This window comes from Monodon monoceros, unplaced genomic scaffold (genome assembly GCF_005190385.1).
Source record: "Monodon monoceros isolate NGI ecotype Baffin Bay Population unplaced genomic scaffold, NGI_Narwhal_1 Super_Scaffold_1, whole genome shotgun sequence".
NCBI lineage: Eukaryota > Metazoa > Chordata > Mammalia > Artiodactyla > Monodontidae > Monodon > Monodon monoceros.
In genome coordinates, this window is record NW_021703765.1 from 36919246 (window position 1) to 36944923 (window position 25678).

The 25678-nt window shown below is 40.0% G+C and overlaps 1 protein-coding gene across 4 annotated transcripts in view; it reads right to left on the bottom strand.

Moving 5' to 3' along the window:
- The window catches only part of FHOD3 (formin homology 2 domain containing 3), a 497516-nt gene that overhangs the window by 103434 nt on the left and 368404 nt on the right, over positions 1–25678 (bottom strand). For 3 of the 4 annotated variants that reach the window (XM_029219969.1, XM_029219995.1, XM_029219986.1), the window contains 3 exons: positions 17717–17851; positions 13623–13673; positions 7683–7897 (listed from right to left, as the gene is read on the bottom strand). In XM_029219969.1, the coding sequence (XP_029075802.1) occupies positions 7683–7897; positions 13623–13673; positions 17717–17851 (401 nt within the window). The remainder of the gene's footprint in view (positions 1–7682; positions 7898–13622; positions 13674–17716; positions 17852–25678) is intronic. The other variant, XM_029219976.1, reaches the window with a different exon arrangement.

The following is a 25678-nucleotide window of genomic DNA, read 5'->3' on the forward strand; positions in this document are numbered from 1 at the left end:
AAAAAAAAAAAAAAAAAAAAAAAAAAAAAAAAAGGAGAGGACTCAAATCAATAAAATTAGAAATGAAAAAAGAGGAGTTATAACAGACACCACAGAAATACAAAGTATTCTAAGAGACTACTACCAGCAACCCTATGCCAATAAAATGGACAACCTGGAAGAAATGGACAAATTCTTAGAAAGGTATAACCTTCCAAGACTGACCAGAAAGAAATAGAAAATATGAACAGACCAATCACAAGTAATGAAATTGAAACTGTGATTAAAAATCTTCCAACAAACAGAAGTCCAAGACCAGATGGCTTCACAGGTGAATTGTATCAAACATTTAGAGAAGAGCTAACACCCATCCTTCTCAAACTCTTCCAAAAAATTGCGGAGGAAGGAACACTCCCAAACTCATTCTATGAGGCCACCATCACCCTGATACCGAAACCAGACAAAGATACTACAAAAAAAGAAATTACAGACCAATATCACTGATGAATATAGATGCAAAAATCCTCAAAAAAATACTAGCAAACAGAATCCAACAACACATTAAAAGGATGATACACCATGATCAAGTGGGATTTATCCCAGGGATGCAAGGATTCTTCAATATATGCAAATCAATCAATGTGATATACCATACTAACAAATTAAAGAAGAAAAACCATATGATCACCTTAATAGATGCAGAAAAATTTTGACGAATTTCAACACCCATTTATGATAAAAACTCTCCATATAGTGGGCATAGAGGGAACCCTACCTCAACATAATAAACCCACGGCAAACATCATTCTCAATGCTGAAAAACTGAAAGCATTTCCTCTAAGATCAGGAACAAGACAAGGATGTCCACTCTCACCACTATTATTCAACATAGTTTTGGAAGTCCTAGCCACAGCAATCAGAGAAGAAAAAGAAATAAAAGGAATACAAATTGGAAAAGAAGAAATAAAACTGTCACTGTTTGCAGATGACATGATACTATACATAGAGAATCCTAAAGATGCCACCAGAAAACTACTAGAGCTAATCAATGAATCTGGTAAAGCTGCAGGATACAAAATTAATGCTTAGAAATCTCTTGCATTCCTATACAGTAATGATGAAAAATCTGAAAGAGAAATTAAGGAAACACTCCCATTTACCACTGCAAGAAAAAGAATAAAATACCTAGGAATAAACCTACCTCAGGAGACAAAAGACCTGTATGCAGAAAACTATAAGACATGGATGAAAGAAATTAAAGATGATACCAACAGATGGAGACATATACCATGTTCTTGGATTGGAAGAATCAATATTGTGAAAATGACTATACTACCCAAAGCAATCTACAGATTCAATGCAATCCCTATCAAATTTCCAATGGCATTTTTTTACAGAACTAGAACCAGAAATCTTAAAATTTGTATGGAGACACAAAAGACCCTGAAGAGCCAAAGCAGTCTTGAGAGAAAAAAACGGAGCTGGAGGAATCAGACTCCCTGACTTCAGACTATATGACAAAGCTACAGTAATCAAGACCGTATGGTACTGGCATAAAAACAGAAACATACATCAATGGAACAAGATAGAACGTCCAGAGGTAAACCCACGCACCTTTGGTCAACTAATCTATGACAAAGGAGTCAAAGATATACAATGGAGAAAAGACAGTCTCTTCAATAAGTGGTGCTGGGAAAACTGGACAGCTACATGCAAAAGAATGAAATTAGAACACTCCCTAACACCACATACAAAAATAAACTCAAAATGGATTAGAGACCTAAATGTAAGACCGGACACTATACAACTCTTAAAGGAAAAACACAGGCAGAACACTCTTTGACGTAAATCACAGCAAGATCTTTTTTGATCCACCTCCTAGAGCAATGGAAATAAATTAAAAAAAAAAAAAAATGGGACCTAATGAAATTTTAAAGCTTTTGCACAGCAAAGGAAACCATAAACAAGATGAAAAGACAATCCTCAGAATAGGAGAAAATATTTGCAAATGAATCAATGGACAAAGGATTAATCTTCAAAATATATAAACAGCTCATGAAGCTCAATATTAAAAAAACAAAAAACCCAATCCAAAAATGGGCAGAAGACCTAAATAGACATTTCTCCAAAGAAGACATACAGGTGGCCAAGAAGCACATGAAAAGCTGCTCAACGTCACTAAGTATTAAAGAAATGCAAATCAAAACTACAGTGAGGTGTCACCTCACACCAGTTAGAATGGGCTTCATCAGAAAATCTACAAACAACAAATGCTGGAGAGGGTGTGGAGAAAAGGGAACCCTCTTGCACTATTGGTGGGAATGTAAACTGATACAGCCACTATGGAGAACAGTATGGAGGTTCCTTAAAAAACTAAAAATAGAACTACCATGTGACCCAACAATCCCACTACTGGGCATATATCCAGAGAAAACCACAATTCAAAAAGACGCATGCAACCCAATGTTCATTGCAGGACTATTTACAATAGCCAGGTCATGGAAGCAATCCTAATGCCCAACGACAGATGAATGGATAAAGAAGATGTGGTACATATATAAAATGGAATATTACTCAGCCATAAAAAGGAATGAAATTGGGTCATTTGTTGAGACATGGATGGATCTAGAGACTGTCATACAGAGTGAAGTAAGTCAGAAAGAGAAAAACAAATATCGTATATTAACGCATAGATATGGAACCTAGAAAAATGGTACAGATGAACTAGTCTACAGGGCAGAAATTGAGACACAGATGTAGAGAACAAATGTATGGACACCAAGCGGGGGAAAGCGGCGGGGGTTGGAGGTGGTGGTGTGATGAATTGGGCGATTGGGATTGACATGTATACACTGATGTGTATAAAATTGATGACTAATAAGACCCTGCTGTATAAAAAATATATAAAATAAAATAAAAAAAAAAAAAACTTTCCCAATGCCATTCTGTTCCTTATCTTTACTTAGGTATACTTCAGGTAAGATTTATACTTTGCTTTAAAAAAACTCAGGACTATTTAATGTTTTAAAATTTGGTACAAGAAAACACATTGTAGGCAACTGTCGTTCTCTGTAGCAGGAAAAAAGGGAAAGTTTTTGCCTTTTTCCATTTCTTAGAGACAGAGAAATGGCAAGCAGAAAAACCCAATGATTCGTGAAGGCTCTCAAAAAAGTTCCACAGCAGGTTTTGAAGGCAGGGCCTTGGCCTTGGGTTGAGTTCCTAAGAGATTCTGTCTCACTGACCAAATGGCATTAAGTAGCAGCAGTCAGGTGAGTTATGGGGAGCTGGGGCGGCCCTGAGTCATAGAACCACAAGGAATCTAGTTTCCTGCCAATTCATGAAATACTAGACTGGAGGTGTCCAGAATCTTTATGCAAGGGGACCAGCATGCATTAGGCTGATGACTGACAATATTCCATTGCTACCGTGCCCTCTGGAAATAGGATGTTAGACGTTTCTGATTTCTGCCATGTGGACTGGGTAACCTAGGAGAGTGACTCTATACCTGAAGGAAACTGAAAACATGTTACACAATGAAGGTGACAAAGATGCTCAGTCAATGACTGGTAACAATGACAACAGCCGTGATGATAAATGAAAATGATGAAAAATGATTATTCATTTAAATAAACTGATAACTATATGTCTGTATTTTATTTCCAGGTGTGAAGATCAGGAAGCTAGAGGAACTATCATATTTTCCAGTACTTTAAACGTTTGGATCTGTGAGAGAAAATATTAGTATACCATGTCCATAATTTCTGTAAGTGCCTCCAGCTGAGTGCTGGTGAACAGGCCATGGCCATATAAGCCATATTTTATATCTTCAGGGCCAAACAATGAGATATTTGGAAATATCTAGGAATTGATTACAGGTAGAAAAAAAATCACTGTTGAACATATTTATCCTTGACATAAAATTAATAGAGTATGGTAAAAATTTTAAATGCATCTCTAACATTATTTCTGTGTGCAAAATAGAGAGTACTGAGCTAAAAATAAGGAAAATTATCTAGCCGTTATGTATGCTTTCATGGCTATATCAATGAGTGAAAGCACCTCGTAAACTCTTGGCAGCAGCTTCCTTTTACTGGGAAATGGTCATTTCTCTCCATTTAGCCTCAAGAGGGACTCAGGTATGCAAGCCAGGGAACCTGGAAAGAACATAGTTCTAGCTTCCACAGAAGGCAGTTCAATCTTGGGACGCCCTGCAGGGACCATCTTCAACCTGGTTTTGAGGTGACTGGTTTTCTCCACTTTGTTTCCACAATATAAGTTACCTAGATCTGACACCCACTGGCCTGATAGGTTACCTTGCTGTATTGACATCACTGTGGGTCCAGAGATTATCATTATCTTTAATCCTCAGAATAACCTCCTCAAGAGTCACATCGAAGAACTCTAGCCCAGTGAGAACACTGTGCCTTTTTCTCTAACTAGTGAGAATAACTTGTTTCCAGAGTCGTCTATAAGTTTCTTAAAATAATAGGAAGTAAACTTATTATAGAAATTCTGATGGATACCAGGCTCAGTGAAAATAAGGAAAGGGTAATTAAAGCAATGGATGAAGAGTGAGGCCCTTCCATGTTTACCTAAAATGGGGGCTAACTGCCTCGGTTAATTAGAGCACACTGAAAATGAGAAGACATGTATATGTTTGTTCATCACTTGGGCCTGATAGTTTCACACAAAGGAAAAATATTCAGACCATCACCACCAAGCTTAGGCACCACTGGAACAAACGCCTGCTGTGAACCACAAGAGGGCCAGGTGAAAAATAATTCAAGCACACGCTGACTTGATGGTGAGAGCAGTGGCATAATTTACACAAAAGTTAGAGCTGGGAAGGTTTTGGGCTGAAAGATCTCGCTAGATGGCACATAATGCTACAGGTATTTGACCATTAGCCCTCCCCTCTTTGTAAATATATTTTGTAAGAGAAAAGGTAAAGAAAGCTTTAATGTTTCCATATCTTCTGCTATCAAAAGTTCTCCAGAATCCAAGTAAACACTCACCAAGTGACCTTTAACCCTGAGGTATATATAATTCAGGAACAAATACCTGCTTTCCCTTTTTTTTTTTTTTTTAACAGATGTAATTCTGAAATGTAGATCACAATTTTTACAGATACTGGGGAGAGGGTCAGCAAGGGGATGGCGTGGCATTCGGGGGAGCACCACCACGAATGTCACGGTACCATGATGCCCTGATAAACGGCTTGGTTGGAAGTCAAGGCAGTGGTTTATACTCTCAGCATGGCATCAACAAGATCTGAAGCGCATCTTCCATCTCTTTGAGCCTCAGTAAAACACGGGTAATAGCATTTCCCCTACTTACCGAGATGCACCACAAGGTATTAAATAGCCGCATTTGGAAGGAAGGCCCTGAGCACTACAAAAATGTGAGATGAATTATTAGCATATGACTCCACAAGGATAAAGAGTGAAAAAGCGAGTCAACCCCCGGCACGTTTGGACCACGTGCCAGGTGTTTGGTGCAGGACAAACATCTGGATGTGTGATTATATTTTGTATTCTTCCTTCAGCTGTTAGAATATTCTAAATATTAGGGATCAGCAAAAAATTACTTTGAGCTTTGAAAATGGGACCTGGTGAAAAGCTTAGACTATTAATTGGGAGCTGGCAGAATGCTTTCAAGAATGATAACAAACCAGGCTGAGAAAAACCTTTCTGTCATATATACAGAAAGGCTTCTGTCGTAAGGGCAAAGGCTCCAAATCAGGAGGAAGCTTCAGCAGTTCTCTTTGACAGCATCCTTTTATAGCATTTCTTCTTCTACCCTTAGAATTTCCAGTTGTATAATTCAGCTATGTATTAGGACAAGGTGTTAGAATACTTTGCGGGTTCCAACTGATTTGGATGATAATGAGTTAACATACGATGGGCAGCACTTCTAGATTCTACAAGAGCCACTGCTTCCCCCCTCCCCCCAAGGAAAAAGCAAACGTCAATGCTATTTTATTAATTTTTAATTATGTCTAAATTGAAGCCCAGTATTGCTTTTCCTGATGCAGATACCACTTATGGTGTGATTTCAGTCAAAACATTTTCTTAGTCTCTATTAATCCCTTCTCTGTAAAGGAAAATGACATTTGCTATTTATCTCTCTGAAAGCATACTGAAATAACTTTATTTTCCCCAAATGCATATTATGTATACACAAAGTAAGTATTTTCTATGTTCTTACTGAAGTTTAAAATATTGTCTTTCTAATGGGATAGGATGGCCTGAAGTTTGACTACAACTGTACAAAATGCTTGAGGAACTGTCTTTTTGCCACAAACATCAAGCAGATTAAAAATCTTGAGGACAAACAATATTTACAGATACTGACAATTCCTTCTCAGCTTGGGGCCATTCTGTACTTCACAGTTTGGACAAAACCATTCTGTAAAGTGTTGCAGATACAACTCTTAGAGTTAAAAGTCCCAAGATTAAGTCCTGAGCCACAGCTTTGCAGGGGAATATTTTTTATATTGCCTCTGGAAATACCACAATTTAGATAGAGCAGTAATATCAGACAAAGTTGAAAAGCACACTGCTGTTACAGAGCAGTCTGTTTTCCTGATTCTCAGAGCCTTAATATTTTAAGACTGACATTACTCATTATGACTGAGCCATCTGCCCGCAACAATCTTCCATGGCTCAGGGACCAGGAGTGACTGGATGTGATGGGAAGCTGGGGTGCGACCAGCCTGCTCAAGCAGATTGAGCCCTGAGGCTCAGCGAGCCAGCAAAGAATTGGACAGACAAGATTATTCCATTACATCCAGTTCTGCTGAGGTCATGGAGTCCTGCCTTGTTTAAATTAGACTTTACGCCATATTTAGTCAACCCTCATAGAGTTAAAAGTTTAGTGTCTCTGTTGTCTTCAGTTGGCTAAGTCTACATCAGGCTGCAAGCCATAGCACTCAATTAAACCAAACAGTTCTGGCTGCAGAGCTAGTCAACACGCAGTGTTAGGTGCCTGTAGCCGAGAACCATCCTCCTTGATAATGTGAAAGAAAACGGACCCACAATTCGCAGAGCCATCAGGAAAACTGCTGATGCTCCAAGGCTGCAGTGTACAGTATCATTGTTTTTCTCCAGATAAGCTAAGACAAGAGGGACTTTCTCCAGGGAGAGCCTGTCTGACTGCACACAGCCATCTACACCCGCCCCACACCATGTGCCAATCATCTTTACTATAGTCTATTTTTTTCTTCTTCAATATTTAACTTCTATTTTCACGAGGTCCACGTTTCTTTGCTCACTTTGATTAATTTTATCCTCCATCAGTTTAACTTAAACCAGACCAATAATTCTTACGGGAGAAACATTTAAGAGGGGTCACTTTATCGGGCAGATCCAATAGATAAATAACATGCAAATTACAGAGTAATAAATTAATCCTAACTTACTACCCTGTGAATTAGGATTGAATGTCAAAGTAAGTCTTATTTTTGGCATTCTCCCTTTTCAATGATCACACACTGCAATCTTTACAATAAATAATTTTGCTTTAGTAAGTGGCTGTGCAGACCCCTAGTTATTAGGGACAGCTCAGGTCACAGTCACCCCCGAAGCCTCCCATTAGTTGCCTCTCAGTATGAGTTTGCATGTAGGAATGGTTACTGCTGCCCAGAAGAAGCCTGTCTGATGTTAATTAACTCATCAGTTCCCCTCTGCTCTCCCTGCACTCACCTTGGGGATGCTGAGCTGTTCCTGGGGAGGAAGATGATACTGTGAGAGCCTCTTGCGAGTCTAGAGATGAAGGGCAACGGCTCAGGGGGGCGGGTGAGGCAGGGGCTGCCGGTGAGGTCAGGTCCAAGGAGAGGTCAGCTCTGCCCCGGCTCACACTTCGGCTTCTCAGTTCCTTCTCATGCGCCTCAGCTGCCAACTGCTCCAAGTATTTGTATCTGAAAGTTAAATTCCAAAGGGTTTCCGTAAAAAGAAAGAGGAGCCCGTGGCTGATGCTTGTTTATGGATGAAACACCTGCAGAGTGAGCTGGTTTCCTGATGCACAGAGCACAGCGCAGGGCTGGCTGGAGGGCCCGTCTGCCAAAAACACCCAGCAAAGCCAAGATGCTAATGATTAAAAATCCTGCATCATTCATAACCAAACAAACAGGGGGAAGTGGCAACATCACAGTCCCCAGATACTAGATCCCTGCTGCAGAATCCTATTTTGCTCTTTTAGGAAACATTTGTACCAGCAAGCAAAACAGCAATAATGACCATCAAAAAGCCCCAGCAGTGACAGCTGAAAACCACACTCCCTCAGAGCTCGCAGCTGTGAAATGCGAGGGTGCCTTGGTGCGGCAGAGAGGAACAATGCCCCAAAATACCAAAAGGTTGTTGGACGAAGCCCTCTCTGGATTTCTGAACCTGCTTCAATGCTAACAGCAATGTGGCTGGAATTCACTTTGTTCTCTCGGTGTCGACCATGGAAAGTTTTTTATATTCTAAAATATTTCTGAGTAGGACTCAGACATCCAATAGCTTGGACCTGACGTCACATATAGTTTATTCATCAAAGTCAGTTTAAAAGAACAAAGATACATCTGTTTTGCATTTCAGGCAGGCAGAACCCAGTAACTGTTTATTAAGACCAGCTACCAATCACCTTCCTCATAGTGTGCTTTATAGATCAGACCAAAATAACTTTGAAATATGTGCCTCTTCCAGATGTCTGCTAATTTTACCCACCATTATTTGTTCAGGAATAAATTTATGAACTCAGCTGTAGCAGGTTTCTGACTATCGTACCCACCATGAAACTTTGAGACAGCTTATTCCAGACCCTCCCTCACATCCATCCAGGTTCACTGCTTCAGTTTCTTCCAATGGGCAGGCCCCCACCCCCAGACACTGCACACCGCACTTTTACTTCAGCCTGATAAGAAAGGCAGAGCGCACAAGTAAAACCTTTCAGAAGGATGCATTTAAAAAGCACGCGTTTCTTCGTCCATCCTTTGGGGGGCGTGGCCCCCCACATCTGTAGTCATCACCCCTTCTCTCTGCCAGTCCCAAGGCAGTCAGTCTGCCCTTCAGGACAGGCTCGCACACGCGTCTCCCTCCGGGAGGCCTGCCTTGACCACCACAGCTGGAAGTGATCCTGGCCTTGCCTCTGAACTCATGTCGGATATGTAGTCCATTCAACTCAGATGGCATTTTACATTTACTGCCCGGCATATGTAGTCATCTTTTCACGTGTGTAGGTCTGTGTTCAACAAACAGATGATAGGATTTTTGAGACCAGGAAGGTTACCATCCTTTGCTCTTTCCTTCGGCACTGTGCATTCGTTGGCCGACGGGAAGCAGGCGACGTGTGCAGTGAGGGACCTGCCAAGCAGTAGCCTACCTGTACGTCTCCCTGCAGCCCAGGGCACCAGGGGGCAGAGCCAGCTGACTGCACTTTCCTGGGGAGTAAGTGTACTTTCATGGTGAATCTCTGATAAAAGATGTGGGACGGATCTGCATTTACAAACGTCTGCGTCACCCTTACCGGGCGAAGCTAGACCCAGAAAGAAAGCTTTAGAAACTCTGGACTTTCCTTGCCAACAATGTCACCTCTCGAACAGCGCAAGAGGGACCAAAAGGAAGATATTTCTGAACTTGAATCAGACCAGCAAGGAAAAACCACCTGGCTGTGGAAGTGACAGGAAACGTGGAAGAAAGTGTTCTTGAGGGCAAGAGTCAGAGCCCATATTTTAAAAAGTCTGGGGGCAAACGGAAGGCCAGGAATGCTACGAGCCCAGGAGGAGTTCCTGAGCACAGGTGTCCCCACATGGAGTCCAAGCCGTCTGCGACAGGACGGGGGACAGGAAGGAACAAAGTGCAAACCAAGGGGCCTGCACATGTCCAGGAGATCGGAATCCTGGAGGAGGGAAACAGTGCCCTAACAAAATCAGAAGGGTCCAGGGAGAGAGGTAAGAAAGCCTCGCACAAAAGACTTCAGGCCAGGAGGACAACCGATCACTAACCTCCATTCAGCTGGCCTGGCCCTGGACCTGGCCTCTCCATTCCCCTCCCTGTGGGCAGCCAAGCTAGCAGGTATGTACTGGCAGCCAAAGGGTTCACCCCATTTTCCGGGGGACCCCAGGGGTGGCTCATCCAGGTTCTGGGTAGATATGACTCGAAGACTACTCCCGTGCACCCCTCGGCTCACAGATGTCATCCTTGAGGATCCTTTAGACAGGGGGAGAGTCAGGGGTTTAATCTGAATCATTCCGAGGATGTTTACATGGTAAACAAAGATGGCAGGGGAAGGGGCACGGGGCCTTACTAAATGGGTAGAAATTTTCAGTTCTACAGATAAAGAGTTCTGGAGGCTGGTTGCACAAATACGTGAATGTATTTAACACTACTGAATTATACACTTAAAAATGGTTAAAATAACAAATTTTATGTTATGTGTATTTTTCCACAATTAAAAACTTTAAAAAATGGAAGGGGTGGGGAGGCCCAGGTGTCAAGAACCACTAAATCTTTCAGTGTTCCCCCGAGATGGGCCAGAGTGGGGAGGGTAAACGGGCGTGCACGGGGAAAGCCAGGCTACCCGGCATGGAGAGCTATCTCCCACAGAACCTGGGGAGGAAGCTGGACCTATATCCCGACCTTCCCTTAGACAGTGACTCTAAGTGGTACTTGATCTAGGAGCCCGCCAGCCCATCTGATGACTGTCACATCTCTGGCTGCCTAGCAACACCACCCCCAACCCACAGACTCTGATGTAGCCTCCCAGGTACAAAGCACTGGGTTTTCTATCCACAGACCACAGCCCCCCCAAAAAGACTTTTTCACCTTTGCTACCCTTGTTGAAACAGTCTCGTTGTCCTGCCTCTGTCCATGTCTTTGTCTTTTCGTTATTTATTAAATATTCTGTTGCGTGCCTGTCATGTGCTAAAAACTGCAGTAGGCACTAGAGATTTAATAATACATAAGAAAAACCCCACCTTCTTGGCACTCATAGTTCAGGCGGAGGTACAGAAACAAACTTTGGTATGAGCTCAATACCCAACAGGGTTGCAGGTGGCAGGGCTGGTACTGCCATCAAGGGAACATATGATCATCTCTTTTCGCAGGGTCCAATAGAAACCCTGCTTGACTTTCAACTATACCGACTTACTAATGACTCTTCCTGCCACCCAACTACTCGGAAATTCTACCTTACATTAAATCAAAACCTGGCTCCCTCTAAATTCTACTCTGTCCACAGACTGTGCTCAGAACCCTCTCTTACTGCTTCATGATCACTTTCAGGCATAATTTCCCAAATCCTTGCCCAGTCCCAACTTCCCCCCTTGCACTCTGTCCTCAGAACCTGTTTCCCATAAGGTACCTCCTCTCCATGTCCCGCTGTCTCCCTCAGACTACTCTCCACCCTGACCCCCACCCCACTCCAATAGTTCCCAGCCTGCATCTCATTCCTTACCACACCTAAAAAAGGATTATTCATGAATGTCAAGTCAATCAATATCAGAGAGATCCTCTCTTATAATACTTTAAAAAATTAGAAATAAACCTAACAGAAACTTACTCTGGGTCTGCACCATTATCAATAAAACACTGCCTGAAATTATGGAATGAGATGACATGAATTGAAATTTTTAAATTAAAAAATTCATTACCCCTCAAAATAGCAAAATGACATTTATCTTGTTACACTCGATGATATGAACCTCAAAAACCCTCTGCTGTGCCTCTTGCTGTCTTTTTGAGTCTTTGCATTAGGGGAAAGAGTCATGGGACCAAACAAACATGAAGAGTTAGAGTCCTCTTCCATGTCTCTTTCCACCTCTGATCTCCATTAGTTTCCCCATCCATTTCCAAATTCCATTATACTTGGAAATCTTATCTTTTCCTGGCTTAACAGGAATTCCCAACTGCTTTCCAACAAGGGATGAAAGTATATCTCCCTCACTTCCATCTTTACCAGGTAATTCAAGCATCCAACTAACCAGGAAAAGTGGCTGGTCCAAATCAAAGGAAAATGCTTGGCTGCTTCCCCAAACCTCTGGGGAAACAGGGGTGGGCTGTAAGGAAGGAATCCCCCGTGGAGCCATGGAGAGCCCACTCCTGCACCAGCTAAGAACGCCCAGGCAGATGGGTGGTGTGGGGCTGAGGTCGGAGAGCAGAACAACAAGGGAGAGAAGAGGAGTGGAAAACTCCTCTGCATGAATTTTCCAGGTATAAGTCATGCTCCACTTTGGGGGAAAGAGCAGTAAATAATACTCGGAAAGAGGTAGTAGCCCTAAGTGATTTGGGAAAAATTTGAGGTCAGTCTGAATCAGCTCAGACCTTGACACAGCACCTGGTCATCTCTCCAGGAGCTTTGAGGACTTGCCTGTGCAGACATAACATGACAGTCAAGTTGTCCAAAAGTTCAAAAAAGTGCAGAATCTGGTGGGGAATCTAAAAAATAAAATTTGATTTCTTAAACCTGGGTATATACGTCATGTCCCCCAATGTCAAAAACAGGTACTAATTAGACACAAAAAAGTCTCTTTGTTTCTTTGCCAGCAACCTTCACTCTAAACTTGCTGGCCACAACTGATTACCAGGATGGCAATAATCTAACAGAATGCCGGAATTAAAGCAATGCCATGGTTTTGTTTATGAGGCTGACGTAAGCATCTAATTTTTTAATTGAACACAGGCAGTATCCACTCTTCCCTGCCTCAGACTGTCCTGATCTATTTAGCTGATGGTGTCTAAAAAAAATTAGCACAATTCCACTTTTTATTGGCATAATTCAGAGACTGTTAGGTTCCTAACTGGCTCTGGCATGAACTCAGCCTTTCAGCTCTCCATGCAGTAACCCCATCTGGTGGTGGAGGGAATAACTGCAGGCTGTACAGTGCTAGGGGGTAAACTTGCCTTTTGCTGGTCTACTTCCAAAAACAATTTCCTGTGCTTATCTAAGTTTACCAGACACTGAATACATTAACTTGGCATGGCTTAATGGGATTCAAAGTATGTTGCTATTGAAATGAACATTGAAATGGTTTACAGCTTAAATATTTTAAAGCTGTTGGTTCCTTTGCTCATTTATTCGATACATCCTTCTTAAGTGCCTGCTATGTGCAAGCCCTGTGGCGGGCACTGGGACACCAAGGAAAATCAGGTGTGGTTCCTGCCATCCAGGAACTGAGTGCAGTTCAGTAGGAAGACAGGCAAATGACCAGGCATCTCCATGGAGAGTCTCAGGAGGGTGTGGCACCCCAGCCAGTGCATGGCATAGTGTGTGTGCTCAAATATTTGTTGAAGAAATGCTGAGCCAGTGACTTAGAAACACACAGGAGGGACACCTAACCCAGGCTCAGCAGTGGTGGTGCAAAGCATTTAAAATATATACCATATGCCAACATGCCAAACGAATATGCTTATTTGGTGAACAGTTTTGGAGGAACAGACACATATCTCACACCATGAGGGGACTAAATAATAAATCTGTACTTTCTTGGAAAATTGAGATAACCAGGACACTCTATTCCGCAAAATGCCAGGTACCCAAGGTCTTAGGTGTCTTAGATGAAGCTATTATATTTTAATTAACACAGTCTCCTCTGCATGCTTGGTTGAGTGCAAAGTCACGTGCCATTTGGTTACAATGGGAAAGAAACAAATACAAATACAAACCTTTCTTCTCTTGCTTGTCTTTGCTCTTCTCTTTTGTCTAAATATTCTCGGCTAATGGAAATATGCAGAAGAAATGAAATGGGAAAGGAAAAGAACAGAATTAGATGCTCATAAAATTGCCAAGAAATCATTAACAGAGTATATAATGAAAGCCCATTATCGTATCAGAAATGGAAAGTGGTTGTCATTGAATTTTTAAAAAATAAATATAAAGGCTATACTTTAAAAGCACTAAATATAATGAGTTTTCTATAAAATCACAGGGATGAAAACATGGGATTACTGGATTCACTCAGAGACTTTGCTAATTACTCTTCAGAAAGAAGACTAAGTATATGAGGGGAGGGGAGATAAAAACATTTTTAAAAGTTAAAACAATTCATAAATAAAATATGGCAATGACAAGCAAGCAATAGCTTTCAGAAGTGATTAACATACAATCAAGCTCTGGTAACTCCCCAACATTCATCTCAAGAATTAAATCTGAGTGGGCCCAAGTGTCTTGGCCATTTTGTGTTGCACTCTACAGTTTGCACGTTCCTTCCAGGGCCCAGGATTCTTTCTCCGCATCCCTCACATTCTCGGTTTCTAAGCAGGGATCACTGGAAGCTCTTGCTTTGTGCATTCTCTCTTGTCTTTATCCACAAGATGTCCAAATTTGTCTAATTTTGATGTTTGTTTTTCTGTTCCTACTGGAGAGGTTCCAACTTGAATCTAAGTTTAAGACTGTGTGGTCAGTCACTTCTCAGTTAACCATTTGTTTTCCTGGAGAATTCTGACATCACAGTTTTCTACCTCACAAGGTAGCTTAAGTACTCCACCCCTCTGTGCACTGATAACTGGATATAAAGGGGTACTAAGTCAGAGCAACTAAAGCAGGTTAGGAGAGGGAGAAAAAGCAACAAAGACACAAATTTGTTATCATTTATAAACATCCGTTCTCATCACTTACCACACTAGAAATAATATTTCCCATAACCCAGGAAACTTAAGATCATATTCGACAAAAATAACAACAGATAAGAATGCTTTGCAAAGAAAAAAGCACAAGGATCATGACTAACTTAAATCAATGAAGTGGTTGATAAAGGATCAGCCATTTGGGTAATCCCAGGGACTACTCTATAAAGCTTTTCCTATTTCCTTCTTTGAATTTCTTTTCATTCACATCCTCAGATTTTCAGAATGGAACTGAAGTCATCATAATTAATAGTTCTCTGCAGTCTTTACTGATGATCAGCATTCCTTTCTGGACAAGGATTATTTTGCCAGGGTCTCTCTATGCTCTTAAATGACGAGTGAGATCCTTTTATGACCAAGAGGAAATAGTGAATAGCTATGAACGTGATCTCTGAAGACAGGTTGCCCGGGTCTAATTCTCACTCTGCCAACATGTGTGCTGAATATATATTACAATGCACTCTTGTCCTATTCTTCTGGGACTTCAAAGATATAAATACTAGATGTATTGTTTACAGGTCCGTGAGGCACTGTTCATTTTTTTCAATATTTTGTTTTGTCTTTCAGATTGGAGAATTTCTGTTGTTTTAACATCAAATTCACTGACTCTTTCTTCTCTCATTTCTATTCTGCTGTTGAAACCATTCAATGAATTTTTTATTTTGGTTATTGTATTTTTCAGTTCTATAAGTATTTCCATTTGGTTCTTCTTTATATCTTCTATTTCTCTGCAGAGACTTTTCATTTGTTTCCAGAGTATTTGTCTTTATATCTTAGAACATGTTTATAATAACTGCTTTAAAGTCTTTGTCTGATAATGACAACATCTATGTCCATTTGTGGTTAGCATATTTTGATTCTCTTTTCCTTTAAGAGTTTTCCTGTTTTTCTATGACAAGTTGTTTTGGATTGCATTCTGTACATTTTAGGTATTTTGTAATGAGACTCTGGATATTATTTAAATTCTATGAAGAATCTTGATTGTTTTCTTTTAGCAGGCAATCAACTAAGTCAAGCTCAGCCGGCAAGTTCTGACTGCCTTCTGATATCAGTTCCAATGTTAGCTCAGTGTTCAAATATTTTTAGTGCTATTCACATCAGGCCCTTATATGCACCACCCAGTGGCCAGTCTGGGACCTGAGTGTGTTCTTCCACTCTGTACTTAGTTCTCAAAGCCTGTGGTATGCTGTTTAGGTCCTGAGCCACATGTGCACAAAACTAGAGAGGATCTCAGGATTGCTCTCTTGATCTCTCTCCTCTTTGTGACTTTCCCATCATTTTCTGGATTCCCTGGGTCTCCCTTCCTGGTCCTCTAGCCAGAAAGCTTGGGCTTTATTTTCCCTGCTCTGCTGCAGACTTTCAGTAGTTCTATCTGCATATAGGGCAATGCAGCAGGAGGACACAGAGAGGAAAAAAAGTGCTCCTGCAGTCATGCTCTTCTGATCACAGGAAGGGTTCCCTCCCTCAGAGTTTTAGGCGCCTGCCTGGACACTGCTGCCATCACTGTGCTTCTGTAACAATATTGCTTGGAGGCTGGGGTAGGAGAGAAGAAAAAAATAAGAAAAAACAGGAGACTTCTCAACTCTCTGACCCTCAGGAATTCCTTTTGCAGCTCCCCAGTCCAGAAAAAGAGGCCTTCTTTTACAGCTCTTTCAGTTCACACTTGGTATGTGATTCTGAGTTTTGGAGTGCTGTTGAGTACATGCCATGTGATGTTGGAGGGAAAAAATGGTAAACTCTCACTGGTTTGGTGGAGCTTTGAATGCTAGTCTCCATCCCCAATTCACCTGCTCCCTTTTACAGTTCAGAGTTCTCAGAGCTCCATGCTTTAAATCTGTCCATGAGTAATGGTTGCACTGAATAATGTGGTAGAAGAGACAGGAGGGAGTGTGCTGATTCCATCTTTCCCAGAACTGGTACCTTGTTTTAAGAGGTTTTCAATCAAAATCTTTAGATGCGTAAGCTAATCTCTGAATTTTCCATGTGTTTCAGTCAGATTCTCTGCTGCTATTTGGTGGTGAAATATGTGAATCTCTCAGAAGGCACTGAATCAGGAAGCATTTAACCTGTTCCAGTGGTTTTACAAATTGGTCTTTCCAAAAGTGACAACTTCCAGAGCTACCTCATGAGAAATGGTGCATACAGGTCTGGTCTTTCCATATATCATTTGGTAGAAATCTGACAGCTCAAGGTATACCACACAATTATGGTATGAGAATGATGTTGGTTTATTTCATGCAGCCCATTAGCCCCATCTTACAAAAGTCAGGATTAGTGTTTCACCCACAGACTTGGGATACTTCTTTTCATATAGTAGTGAGTTACGGTCAAGGCAAGTTCACAACTCTGCTCATGTTTTGGTCATTTCTACAATTCTACGTACTCTTCCTGGCTGCTGGAAAAAAAACATTATTGAACTTGTAAATCCTCATTGACAATGCTTTACATTCTTTGTAGATTTCATTGGGAGTAATCGATTGAAATACTTTTCCCAAAAAAGTGAACTGAGGAAAAAGGAAGTGGAGATGGGAGAGAAATTAAAAAAAGAGTGTGGAAGCTATGGGAGAGGTGAATGGGAAGATGAAGGAGGGGGAAGGAAGGAGATGGGGAAGGCAAGAGGGAAGTAGGGGAAAGATAAAGGGGACAAAAGAATAGTAGAAGGTATGAAATGTGTAAGGAAAGTGTCTGGTGTTTTATAAAGCACTGCCCAGCTTGAACCCAGGCAAAGGGAGTGTTAGGAGGTTGACCGGGAGGATGGGGGCAACGGGGACAGCTGATCTGGCTGAAGGAGAAAAGGAGTGACGCTGGACTCAGCGGGGCAGATAGGCCAAGACATGGAAGCTGGAGTGGGCCACACCAAAGAACACATCCTTGGAGCTGGACAGAGACCAAAGCAATCAGAGGGACAATGGGCTGGGAGTAATCAGCACAATGCCTCTTTCTCCCCCATAGAAGGAAAAATTATTGCTTAAAAAATATGAAATATTGCTACAGGGAGTAAGAAACAAACCAGAAAGTGGGAAAAGCATCTTCTTTTAGGCGTCCAATAAAATAAATATTAACCATATGCAATGGTGAAGGCATGTGATTTAATTTTCAGCTCATTCTTTAAAAAATCTTAAAATCTGTCTTACCTGAATTTGTTTCTTTCCTCCCGTTCTATTCTCTGCAACCTTTCTTCTCTCTCCTGTCGCCGCCTCTCTCTCTCTGCCGCCAAGGACTCTTGGTGCTGCCTAAAGGATGACGTGAGAATACCACTCAGTGATGACCTAAAGATACAATGAGTTAATGTTTGATTGGCTTGTCCAGTGACTAAAAGTACTAATGCAGGAATCAGTAAGTCCTTGGTTAGAACTGAGGGTCTGCTAGTACCTAGGTAATACATGGGGAAAATTACTGAGTGTCTCAGGTCTTCTGTTTCAAGATCTTCGTCTGTAAATGGAGGTAAATAACCTGCTTCATGTGCTCAGAGGACAGAAAAGTGATAATGCATATAAAATACTAAGCAACATGCTTGGCATACAAGCAGTCATCAATAATCAGTGCTATTATTATCAATAAGTATTCTAGGAATATACTTAAAATATATATACATTATTCTCTACACGCACACACACACATTTTAAAACTGGTCTATGATAAGACTTTGATGAGCTGGAATCAACATTCAATCTAAAACTTTTCTATTTTACATGTACTAAAAATATTTTGCTATAAACCAGTTTCTCAATATACCTCCAAAAATAGTTATGTCATCTTAAAACAAGATGTTGGGATGACAGATAAGGAGAAAAAGACAGCAATGGTCTGAAATCTAAATGCAATTAAGGAAATTTCATTCCATGTCAAGAAGCATCCATGAACATGCAGCTTATTCAGAGGATGGCACTTGACTCTGGTAATACCACACAAACAATCTGGACTGTTCACTGAAGATGCTGTGTCGGGGAAGGTCAGCTGTGTGACGGCCTCAGTGAAGAGTCATAGGAAATGTTAAGTCAGGAGAATGGGTAGGAGAAGGCAAAATTAGATAACTACATGGAAAATAAAGAAGAGGGTTAGCTGGGAAGAAGAGTCTGTTGGACCCCTGGGGAATAATAAACATAATCTGTTACAGACAATTGGCCCTTCATTTATTGAGGGGGAAAAAAAAACTTCTAAACTAAGACACAAATATTTCTAATATATAGCTTGGGTAATAGCCTACTTGAATTTGATGAAAATATACCTGCTTGGTGGGGAACACAAGGTTCCCCCAGGAGAAAGATGCGACTCTTGCATCACACACATTCTGCCGTAAGTCACACAGCTGTTCTCCCTAGAAAAGGTGAGTCACCTCTGGATATCAATCAGAGGTGGGAGGAGAAGTAGAGGGAAGAAACCACCATCCCCAGTAGCTACAGGGAGGGAGTAACCAAATCCTATGTAAGCAGCTTTTGGCAGGAAAGAGCTCTCTGCAGGAGAGAGCTCCTTTTGTCTTGTCACTTTAGCAAAGCTATATTGTAACTAACCTTAAACCAGGAGCCCCCATGCCCTGCTCATCTCCGGCCCAAGCATACGTTTTAAACCTTTTGATCACACAATACCTTGCTTAACCTGTTGGTTCTTTCCTTAGATCAAAGAAGTAAAAATGAAGAATAAGTAATTAACAGATGACTAAATCTTTTCCCCAGCTTCCCTGTCAGTAATCCTATGAACAAACTGTTAAAACAAGATAGCATCTAAAGAAAGATTACAAGGAGTTGACAAGCCTGCATGCAATGGGAGATGGCAATGAAGCTGACCCCCTATCTCAATGATTGAGATTACTCCCCCTTTTTCCCTTTAAAAATGTTCATGGCTGAGCAAAATCTTCAGAGTTGGTTTTGAGACATGAGTCCACCTTCTCCCCAGGATGCCGGTTTTCTGATTAAAGCAACCTTTCTGTTTCTACCAGCACTTGAATCTTTTCTTTTTAATTTTAATTTTACTTTTTAAAATTAAGTTTTATTGGAGTATAGCTGCTTTACAATGCTGTGTTAGTTTCACTGTACAGCAAAGTGAATCAGCTATACGTATACATATATCTCCTCTTTTTTGGATTTCCTTCTCAGGTCACCACAGAGCAATGAGTAGAGTTCCCTGTGCTACACAGCAGGTTCTCATTAATTATCTATTTTATACATAGTAATGTACATATATCAATCCCAATCTCCCAATTCATCCCACTTCCCCCTTCCCCCTCCCCCCACCCGGGGGGGACATCTGTTCTCTACATTTGTGTCTCTATTTCTGCTTTGCAAGTAAGTTCATCTGTATCATTTTTCTAGATTCTACATATAAGCGGTATTGTACAATATTTATTTTTCTCTTTCTGACTTACTTCACTCTATATGTCAGGCTCTAGGTCCATCCACATTTCTGCAAATTGCACAATTTCGTTCCTTTTTATGGCTGAGTACTATTGCATTGTATATATGTACCACATCTTCTTTATCCACTCTTCTATTGATGGACATTTAGGTTGTTTCCATGTCCTGGCTATTGTAAATAGTGCTGCAATGAACATTGGGGTACATGTATCTTTTTGAATTATGGTTTTCTCCAGGTATATGCCCAGGAGTGGGATTGTTGGGTCACATGGTAGTTCTATTTTTAGGTTTTTAAGGAACCTCCATACTGTTCTCCATAGTGGCTGTATCAATTTACATTCCCACCAACAGTGGAAGAGGGTTCCCTTTTCTCCACACCCTCTCCAGCATTTATTGTTTCTAGATTTTTTGATGATGGCCATTCTGACTGGTGTGAGGTGATACCTCATTGTAGTTGTGATCTGCATTTCTCTAATGATTAGTGATGTTGAGCATCTTTTCATGTGTTTGTTGGCCATCTGTATCTCTTCTTTGGAGAAATGTCTATTTAGGTCTTCCACCCATTTTTTTGATTGGGTTGTTTGTTTTTTGATATTGAGCTGCATGAGCTGTTTGTATATTTTGGAAATTAATCCCCTGTCAGTTGCTTCATTTGCAAATATTTTCTCCCATTCTGAGGGTTGTCTTTTCATCTTGTTTATGGTTTCCTTTGCTAAAGCACTTGAATCTTGAGTATTGACTTTTGAGCAGAGAGCAGCCAGACCTAAGTTCAGTAACACCTATATTCTGGGCTCACTAGGCAGCTACTATAGCACCTTGGACCTGTAGGCATAGGTAGAATTTTATTTATCTTTCATATAAACAAAGTCCAGACTAGCTTGTGTAACTTCTATCTTATTTAAGATACTGTTACCTACTTATTTTTCTGTTATATACAGCCAAATCTAATCCACGATCAGAGTGGAGGGGTTTCCTATGCCACTCACACAGTGATTGAGAGAAATCGTTATGAATGTAACAGACTTGTTTAACTTGATTTAACCGAGCAGATGACCATATATAACCTGGTGCCCCAAATTAAAGAAAATGCAATCTTCTCAAATACACAGGAACTATTCAAAAACTGATGGTCAATCCTGTGACAAAGTTCAAGCTCGTGAATGAATACCAAGAATTGGTGTTCATGTGGGCTACCTTCCTAACCACAATGCAGTTGAGTTAAAAATAAATAACAAGAAGATACATCTGAAAAATCCATATAATTGGAAAAATTTTAAACCTTTCTAATTAACTCAGGTCAAAGGAGAAAATTAGAAAACATTCAAAGAGTATTATAATGAAAAGACTATATATCAAAACTTTTAAGATGCTTCTAAAGCATAATGAGTGAGCAACTCAACAATTTGAAAAGCAAGAATGTAATAAATTCATTATTCTTAGGAATAGAAGAGAGCTTTCTAAACCTGACAATGGGTATTCAGTAAAAAAAAAAAAATTTTTTAACTATGGTAAGCGTCATTCTTAATGCTGAAACATTAAGAGCAGTTTAACATTAGAAGTGATACAAGGATACCCCCAGAATTGCCTGTATTTGAAGTTATTCTTAGCCAGTACACTAAGTAAAACAAATAAAAGCAGAAGGAAGGGAAAGAAATACGTCATTATTTGCAGATAATATCAGCTTTTTAGAGAATCAAAAAAAAACCCTACAAGTTATTAGAATTAATAAGAGTCTAGCAAGGTTTCTCAATATAAAACATACAAATAGCAATTGTATTTTCATATATCAGCAACAATTTACCAAGTTAACCACAAGGTAACTATGAATTACTTAATTATATGAAAGACATTTATAATACTTTATTAAAAGACCCAAATGAATGATAATTATATCACATTCACATATAGAAAGATTCAATACAGTCGAGATGCCAATGCCAATTCTTTTTCAATTTATACAATTCTAGTACAATTCCAAATCAATTTTATTCAACATTCCAAAAGGATTTTCCATGGAACGTTACAAGGTGGCTCCAAAATTTTTATGGAGGAACTGAGATCCAGGAATAACCAAGACAATTTTGAATAAGAACAAAGTGGATCACTGGCCCCACTGTATATCAAGCCCATTCTAAAACCACAATGATTAAATGTGAATGTGGTCTTGGTGCAAGAACAGAAACATGGAATGACACAGGCTCATACACATACGGAATCTTGATTCATGATAGATGTGTCATTACTTATCAGCAGGAAGGAAATGAACTATTTAACCAATGGTGCTGAGACAACTATTAGCTATAGAAGACAAAATACAGTTAGCCCTTCCTCATACCAGACACAAAAATAAATTCTAGGAAGTTTAAGTGAAAACGTAAAAAGCAAAACTTTACAACTTCTAGATATTAGGATAATAATTTTTTTAGACAAGAAACCCAAAAGGGAAATCAAAAAGGGAAAATTTAATACATATGCATATGTTAAAATTTAAAATTTGTATACATTGAAAGACTAAGGATAAAGAAAAGCCACAGCCTGGGAGAAGCTAACTATAACACATATAAACCACAAAGTATTAGTAAACTCAATACAAAGAGAGCCCCTCTAAATCAGTATGAAAAAGACAAACTACCCAGGGGAAAAATGGGCAATGGAAAAATGAGCAAAAGATAATGGGCATTTCACTGAAGAAGAAAATTAAATCGCCAATGAATATATGAATGCTACTCATCTTCACCAGGAATCAGGGAAAGGAAATGTAAGCTAAACCCATAGTGAGATATTGTTTCACACCTCTCAGGTTGAAGATCGACAAAAATTAGTGCCTGATGACACTAAGCACAGAACAAGACAACAAGAACTCCTATATATTGCTTCTGGGAGTCTAAGTTGATAAAATCGTTTTGGAGAAACTTAATACATTTGAAGATGTGCATATCCTGCAACCCAGCAATTCCACTTCCAGGTTTATACTAGAGTAACCTTTGCATGTATAAAGATGACAGACATGTACAAGAATACAAAATATTACACCGTTTTGTACTGTTAATAGCTAATAATTAGAAACAGCATAAATATCTACAAATGGAATACTCTATACTTGAGCAAATGAATGAAATACAGTGATATGGACTAACTTGGATGATTCTCAAAAGCACAATATACTGATAGTGACAAGTAGTTTGAAGAACATGAACAGCATGCTATCATTTTTATGAAGTTTAAATACATGCAGAGCAAAACCACACACTATTTAGGGATACATGATATTTAGAAAAATATAAAAACATATATGGAAATGGTAAACACCAAATTCAGGGTAGTGGTCATCTCCAGAGAAGAAGAAAAGAGATGAAGTCTTCAATTTTATATATAATGTTCTTTATTGCTCTATAATTTCTGTAATTATCTACAATTTTCTGTAAGCCTGGAATACATTTTTAAAATTCATTCCACTTCTCTTTAATAATCAAAAGTCCTTGGGTAGACAAATAGCTCACAGTTAATATAAAATATCTTTGAAGCCCCAAGCTAGCTGAACATTAAAAGTTATGTCCAATTACAAAATTTAAAAACAAAACAAAAAATAAGGTACCCTACATAGGACAATTATTTTAGGCGAATCTGATTCTAGCTCAGCTCCCAGCCTGCCCTGTGTGGTGGTCTTCGTAAGGATCAGCAGCTTCATCTCTTGAGTTCTCTTTTCAGAGCGAGGAGAGAGAAGCTCTTGGGTGAGGAGCAAAATAAGGACCTTGCCATTTCCCCTTATGCTTCTGACTTTAAATTTGTTCTTCTAAATATATCAGCTTGTTTCAAGAAAACTTCATGCATGGTAACTTAATAATGGGTCATTAGTGGCTATACTAATGAGGTCACAGTGAAGCTTCTCTATATCATTCATTAACATCATTTCCTTGTTTCAAATGAGAATATTGGAGCTTGTTTAAAATCAGAATAGTATTAGAACTTGAGAAAGTAAAAAGTGTTCAATCTTATCTAGTGGATGCTGTCATTCCTTCCTGGGTGCCTCTAAGGAAAGGGAATGCAGATGATCCCCTGTCCACTGAGACGCTGCAAAGGCAGACCTCGTGTTGGCTCTGAGGCCAGTGTATATCAGTGAACACACAGGCAGGCAGTGTTGACAACACGTGGAGGCTCTTTCCTTTCAGAACTGAGATGTGAGCTGCTAATGCAAAGCAATGAAGACTGGTTCCTCTTTTCCTAAAATGCAGCAAATGCCTTCTACAATTCAAGATCCATTCTTTTGGGTGCCCTAACACAGATTCCTGTAGCAGGAAAGGGCAATTAAAGGGCCTCATGAACGTATAATCTACTTTGGTCATACTGGGAACAAAGAGTTATACATATAATATTAATAAATTAAATTCCCCTCGATCTCCCTCTACCTAGATAAGCCAAACATGTAAGAGTATAAACCCTGGCCTTATAAATCCTATTTCTGGAAATAAGCTTACCTATAATACCAATGCTGGAATGCATTCAAACCATACAAAGGGAATATCCCAAATCATTGCTAGAAAAAATTAAAAGAAAATACCCAAACACCAAAATTCAAGGTAGTATGGTGAATTTTTCTCTTTATAAAGGCATCTTCAACAGATTTTTATCTTTCATATTCAATCTTTCAGGAAAATGCCTGTAGGGATTGGAAGTTGCTGCATTGTTTAATCTTGGCCAGTCTGGGGACAAGTTAGGGTGTAAAGGAATAAGCACAAGGCTTTGGATTGAGAAAACCTGAGTTTGGCCAGTCATTTTACCTCTCTGAGCCTCACTTTACCTGTTTGTAAAATGGCGATAACAATACTCCCAACTCATGAAGTACTATTAGGTTTACATGAGAGTGTACCCATGAGTTTGCTTAGGACAGCATCTGGGCCACAGTAGACACTGAACACACATCACTTTATGTTGGGAGTCTAAACTCTACAGATGCAGGGGAGTTCCAGCCTGAGGTTCTCAGCCTCAGGGGCCAGAGTGGGATGTGGGTTTGATCTGAACCTTCCCATCATGGCTACAAGCTGGGTCCATCATCAGGACTGCGTGCCACCCGGAGTGCACCTGGAAAGTTGAAGTCATCTAAGTTACACCCAAGGCAGCTGCAACCAAATGAAGCCACATAAGAATGCAGGTGGCCAGAGGCCAGAGAGATTTTGCAAGGGAGTGGATGATATACTCTGAGTGAGAGGAATTGCAGTATTTAATCTTGGCCGTAAAAGTCTCCAGGAACTGCCCCAGAAATCCCATCTGGTTCAAGCCTCCCTTGCTGGGACGTCTGGAACAGGAACTCGATTGCACTGAAATATGGTTGATAATAATAGTTAACATTTATGGAGACAATACACGGTGCCAATTATTTTACACAAAATGGCTCTTTTAATCCCTACAACTTCTTGTACTAAGTTCTATTATTATCTCCTTTATAGATGAGGAAATTGAGGCACAGCAAAGTTAAATTTAGGATGTAGCAGAGCTGAGCTTTTAAACAGGCCCATCAGGCCAGAGCCCCCACATTGACCTATATTCTTTCTGTCCCCACACCACGGGTACTTAGTAAAGTACCATTCCTGTAGTACTTGCCACAGTACATGTCTCAGCTTAAATATTTATTTTTTTTCATTTCTTTCCTAAAAATGACCACTACCCTAAATTTGGCCTTCATCATTTCCATATATGTTATTATATTTCCTCTTGCAGTCTAAGTTTCTGGGTCAGATCCTATTTTCT